Source organism: Microtus ochrogaster, unplaced genomic scaffold (assembly GCF_000317375.1).
Source record: "Microtus ochrogaster isolate Prairie Vole_2 unplaced genomic scaffold, MicOch1.0 UNK81, whole genome shotgun sequence".
NCBI classification, from domain to species: Eukaryota; Metazoa; Chordata; class Mammalia; order Rodentia; family Cricetidae; genus Microtus; species Microtus ochrogaster.
Window position 1 is genome coordinate 1,198,147 of NW_004949179.1, and position 5,463 is coordinate 1,203,609.

The following is a 5,463-nucleotide window of genomic DNA, read 5'->3' on the forward strand; positions in this document are numbered from 1 at the left end:
GGGCTAGCGTCTCCCACGCACTCAAGCGCTAGCTCAGTCATGGGCTAGCGGTCTCCCACGTGCTCGCGCTCAGTCACGGGCTAGCATCTCCCACGCTCAGTCATGGGCTAGCGTCTCCCACGCACTTAGTCATGGGCCAGCGTCTCCCACGCTCTCAGTCACGGGCTAGCGTCTCCCACGCACTCAGTCATAGGCTAGCTTCACGATGTCTATGCTTTTGGACTGGAAAGAGAAACCTGGGTGGACATGCTGAGAGCCAAACCGTGCTTCCTGGGGCAGGCACAACATGCACGCTGTGGAAGGGTGCTGCAGACTACGGACAGCTAAACCTCTTCAGTTGTGACAATCGAGCATGATTGCCTCCTAGAGAAAATGTGTCTGTCACTGTGTGTGAGGCCTGAGGAATGGGGCTCTGGAGGAAGGGGTGTCCTACCAGGGCAGGCCATCTCCTCTGGAGGAGACTCACCCTCGTGACCACCCTTGGGCCCTGGAGAGTGTGGCTGTGGTCTGTGGTCACTCCTTCATTCCCTCAACGCAGGGTTTGAGTTTTTTGAGGCCAGCGCCAAGGACAACATCAATGTCAAGCAGACCTTTGAACGTCTGGTGGATGTGATCTGTGAGAAGATGTCGGAGTCGCTGGACACAGCTGATCCCGCGGTCACAGGCGCCAAGCAGGGCCCGCAGCTCACTGACCAGCAGGCACCTCCTCACCAGGATTGTGCCTGCTGAGCCACCCCCACCAGGGGCAAGCCCCCACCCCACCACCCTATTTATTATCGTAGCTATTTATTTATTTATTGAGGGTGTCCCTGGACGCGCCCCTCACCCCTCCTGTACACATCCTCACCCTGCTCTGCTGTGGTGTGTTGTGGTCACTGCCCCCCTAAGACCCTCCTTTTTGGTTTTCTAAGCCACCGCATCCACAGTTGTCGGTTGTGAAGAGGGGACCAGATGTCACTCTGAAGCAGGCTGACGGGAGATAGCAGGGCCTGCCAGCCCCGAGGCTGGGGGATTGCCAAGTGGACCACTGGGTTGACAGGCTGGCATCCTGCTTGTTACTTCTTTATCTTTGGGAAGACAGGATGTGGGGAAGGAAGGGAGGATCTATTCACCTTCACTGCTTTGGGATATCCCCAAACCTGTTCTGACGTCATGAGTGTCAAATGTGTCCCCCACTTCCCTAGAAGTTATGAACACTACACACAGTTCAATAAAGTGAATGGACCTTGCTGAGTCTCTGCAGCCCCACCTCACCCCTCCCCAACCACTGGCAGCCAGCCTTGTGATTAAAGAGAATTTAATGAAATTTTCACAAGGCTGCCCAACCTTGCATGAAGTTTTCTGAGGCCAAACCAGATCCCATTCCAAGGCCATGGGGGCCGGCCCTTCTGTTTGTCACCTGGGGTCCAGGGAACCTCAGGGACTACTTGGGCCAGAGTTAAGCCAGGGTTGCAATTGCAGGTTGGCTGAGAACTTCTGGGTCCAGCTGGAAAACCTGGCGATTGACAGCTGGTGCCGGAGGCTGGTCCACGTGGGATGGCTGCTGCAGGCTCAGCCTGGAGTGTGGATGTGGCCCAGGCTCTGACCTGCTCCAGAACCTCTTATGGGAGTGTGTCCATCGGCCTATTTCTCCTTGGTGCTTCCTGCTCAGTCCGCACAGCCAGGAGTGGAAAGGGATTCTGGGGCCTGTGTACAACGGAGGAAGGGTCACGGCAGGCATAGGGCAGGGCCTGCACTCAGGTCTTCTCACCCAGGGGTTAAGCTCACCCAGTACTTCAGGTAGGACAGATACGTGTCCCAGCCCAGTGTCAGCCCGTTGATGTAGGTGACTCGGAAATGCGGCGGAATGAAGAGGAAGTTCACGAGCTGAGCAGCTGGCCAGACGCACCAATCAGCCTGCGGAAAGGCAGGGGCTGCAGTGAGCTGGCTAGGAAGGTGGGTCTGCAAGGCCGCAGGGGGGTGGAGCTACGGTAAGGGCAGCATGGGCACGCCCACCTTGTAGAAGTCCCAGAATTTGGCCCGCAGCTCCTGGCAGCTCTCCTCCAGCGTCTGGCCCTCCAGGCTGCCAAGGCCTGGGAAGAAGACCAAGCGGTGAAAGTGAAGGCTGAGGTGGCTGCTAGGCAACGGAAGCGGCAGTGCTGGCTGTGGGAGTGACCCGGGCAGAGAAGCAAGGCCGGTCAGGGCAACTGTGAGGCTGGTGTCAGTCCAGTCTCCGCCCTCACCCTGCCCCTCCAGGGTTCATTCTCCACAGGTCGGCTGACTGCAGCTTTGCGTCCAAGCTGCTCCTAAGTCCCTTAGACCCCGGCCTTGCCACCCCATCTCTCCCCACTGGTTCCCTAGCCCCTTTTCCTCACATGGGATCTGTCCCATCCCACACGATCCTGTCCCCATTCCAGGGACACTCTCCCAACAGGTGCCTACAAAGTGCAATATGGTTGGGAGGCCGAGGCGCCGGGGCTGCACAGTGAGGCCTTCACTGTCAGCTTGATTCAGCCTAGAATCAGACGAGAGTCTCCAGGGACGACCTGCATGGTGGCCTGTGCTATCTCTGTATAGACTTCAGTTAACTGATGTGGGAAAACATTGCAGAGGCAGAGGGTCCTGGACTGGAAAGAGAAGCTGAGCACAAGCGAGCGGGCATGCAATTCTCTCTCACCCTGGATGTGACCTAACTAGCACTGGGAGGCAGAGGTAGGCAGATCTCTGAGTTCGAGGCCAGCCTAATCTACAGAGTCGAGTTCCAGGACGGCCAAGGCCACATAGAGAAACCCTGTCTCGAAAAACCAAAATAAATAATAGATGAAAAATCAAGGAAAAAGAACAATCCCCATCAGCATTCCTCCAAGCACGAACCAGCCTCTACCCACCGCGGGCTCTAAGACCACAGTCCCCGCCGCTGCTTACCCAGGAAGTACCAGACGCCCAGTATGGGAGATGCCACCACCTGATCCACCAGGACCTTCTTCATCACGCTCGGGAGGCTGCGCAGGCCCGAGGCGGGGAGGAGGCGGTCCAACCATAGGTACCAGAAGTGCAGGAAGGGGCCCATGCTGCAGCCCACGGCGAACATGCTGGCTGGAGGTACAGAGAGTCAGGCGCACCCTCCTGGCTGCCGCCCGACCCCCAGAGGGACGACAGGTCCCGCTCACCTGAGCGCCGCGCGCTGAACCGCTGTCCCGGCCGCGCGCGCACCTCCCAGGCCTGCCGCGCGCCGTCGCCCGCGGCCATGAGCGTGCCGCAGCCCAGCGTGTTGGTGACGAGCAGCGCGCGGCCCCGGAACAGCGGCCGCCCCGCAGCCAGCGCCCTCCGAGCCCAGCGCCAGCCGCCGGAAGCCATCGCCGCGCTCACGACCGAGCCTCTGCGGCCGCCACCGGAGCCTCCGCGGCTCGCGCCCCAGCCCCGCCCCCTGAGCGCGCCAATCACACGCTTCGACGCCGACCCCGCTGCCCAATTGAATGTCGTGTCTCAGAACCGCCCTGCTCCGCACGGACCAATAAGAAGCCGGAATTCCCGCCTCTCGGCTGCATTAACCATTCGCCAACAAGCGTCGCTCCGCGTCACCGCGGGGAACACGAAAGTCCTCCGCAGCGCACAGCCGACTAGCGGACGTCCGCTGGCCAATGGCAGCGTACCTGGACCGAACTGACCAATTGTGTGTCCTGCGCCTCCGGCTGGGCAGGGGCGGGGACGGACGGAGCTCCTGGTCCTCAAAGCCTCCTGAGGGCTGGCCGGGCCGCTAAGGAGCTTGACCTTGGCTTGACCTCTGCACGGGACACAGTGGTCTTGAACAACGCGGTGCCCGGGCACAGAGCATGGACACCGGTCTAACCCCAGCTGTTGCAAACATGTTGCCACGTAGCCCAGGCTGGCCTTGAACTAGTGCCCCCACGGCCTTGCCCTGTGCCTGGGTTTTGAAGACTAATCATGTATGCTCTTCTCCACAACTTTGTGTCCCTGCGGAAACATCCTTTCCTCCTTTATTCTTTGCTTTTAACTGTTCCACAAGCCATCATGCTGTTCTCTAGCTCCCGATTATCCCTAACCCTGGAACCGTGAACACATTTTTCCCTAGATGAAGTCTCTGCTCCATCCTGGGACTTGTAGTCCGTTTGTAAAAGGCTAGAGACGAATCCATGAATTGTGTTCTGGCTAAGGAACTCAGCCGTCAAAACCCCATTCTAACTTGGTGACAAACTTAGAGCCTGAGAGATGGTCTAGTGGTTCTCAACCTTCCTAATGACCCTTTAATCCAGTTCATGCTGTGGTGACCCCAACCATAAAATTATTTTGTTACTGCGTCATAACTGTAATTTTGCTACTGTCATGAATCATCATGGAGAAATATCTGATGTCGCGACCCACAGGCTGAGAAGAATCACTGGGCTAGCCTGGGAATTGAGGTGAAATAATACCCTCCGAGTGTGGGTGCACCAGCCCCACCCACATCCCAGTTTTGGGTGCAGCGTGACTTCAAACTCCTGCCTCTACCCTGCCTCCCCCAGCACAGGCCCTTCCTTAAGTGGCTTTTGTATTTTTTCACACACACACAATGAAACAGTAACTCATACGGACTGGCATTTGCGGGCTTTTCAGATGAGGCATGAACTCCAGGGTCCAGGGCACGGCTCAGGCATAGACAGTGTGCTGAGCATCCCCAGAGCCCTGGCTTACACACCCACATTAAAAATAGAAACACAAAGTGGCACTGGCGGCACACACCTTTAATTCCAGCACTCAGGAGGCAGAGGCAGGAAGATCTCTGAGCGTTCAAGGCAAGCCTGGTCTACAGAGTGAGTTCCAGAACTAGAGAACCCTTGCTGGGTCCACTGGGGTCCCACAAAGATGGAGGCTAGACCACCGAAGTCTATCAAACCAGAAGTAAACTTTATTCCAGGAAAAAAATTAAAGATTAAAGAAATAAATCTCCATGGGGCACAAAAGCTCATCATCCATGGGGCACAAAAGCTCATCAGCTACCTGAGAGCACAGCCAGAGATGTGCCTTTCCCACTCCCCTTTTCACAGCAAAAACCAAGTATCAGTCATGAACAAAAGAAGTTTTACAATTCCGAGGTAAAACTCAGATACAAATTGTACTTCTTTACGTTTCCATTAACAGAGTTTTTTAGTTACACTAGTGTTTGTATTTAAGATGTTCTTCCCCTGCTCTCCTGATGGTGTTTACCAAAGCTCTGCTTTCCCCTGATACTGCCAGTTTTCTGTAGCAGGGAAGGATGTGGGACAATGCACAACCAAAAAACCTAAAGTCACGTACACCCCATCACTTAAAGATTAACTCACCAAAAAAAAATAATAATTAAAAAAAAATGTCGGGCGGTGGTGGCGCACGCCTTTAATCCCAGCACTCTGGAGGCAGAGGCAGGCGGACCTCTGTGAGTTCGAGACCAGCCTGGTCTACAAGAGCTAGTTCCAGGACAGGCTCCAAAGCCACAGAGAAACCCTG

The 5,463-nt window shown here is 56.1% G+C and overlaps 2 protein-coding genes across 2 annotated transcripts in view; one reads left to right on the top strand and one right to left on the bottom strand.

Moving 5' to 3' along the window:
- The window catches only part of Rab3a (RAB3A, member RAS oncogene family), a 5,984-nt gene extending 4,755 nt beyond the window's left edge, over positions 1-1,229 (top strand). Inside the window, exon 5 of the mRNA XM_005370585.3 lies at positions 539-1,229. Within this exon, the coding sequence (XP_005370642.1) occupies positions 539-729 (191 nt within the window). The 3' untranslated portion in view covers positions 730-1,229. The remainder of the gene's footprint in view (positions 1-538) is intronic.
- A 35-nt stretch (positions 1,230-1,264) lies between these two features.
- Positions 1,265-4,002, bottom strand: Mpv17l2 (MPV17 mitochondrial inner membrane protein like 2). Its single transcript, XM_005370586.3, has 5 exons — positions 3,150-4,002; positions 2,905-3,075; positions 1,996-2,072; positions 1,768-1,896; positions 1,265-1,686 (listed from the first exon to the last, which is right to left on the bottom strand). Exons 1-5 carry the CDS (start codon positions 3,334-3,336, stop codon positions 1,648-1,650), a joined length of 603 nt encoding a protein of 200 aa, XP_005370643.1. The 5' UTR covers positions 3,337-4,002; the 3' UTR covers positions 1,265-1,647.
- Between the last annotated feature and the right edge of the window lie 1,461 nt (positions 4,003-5,463).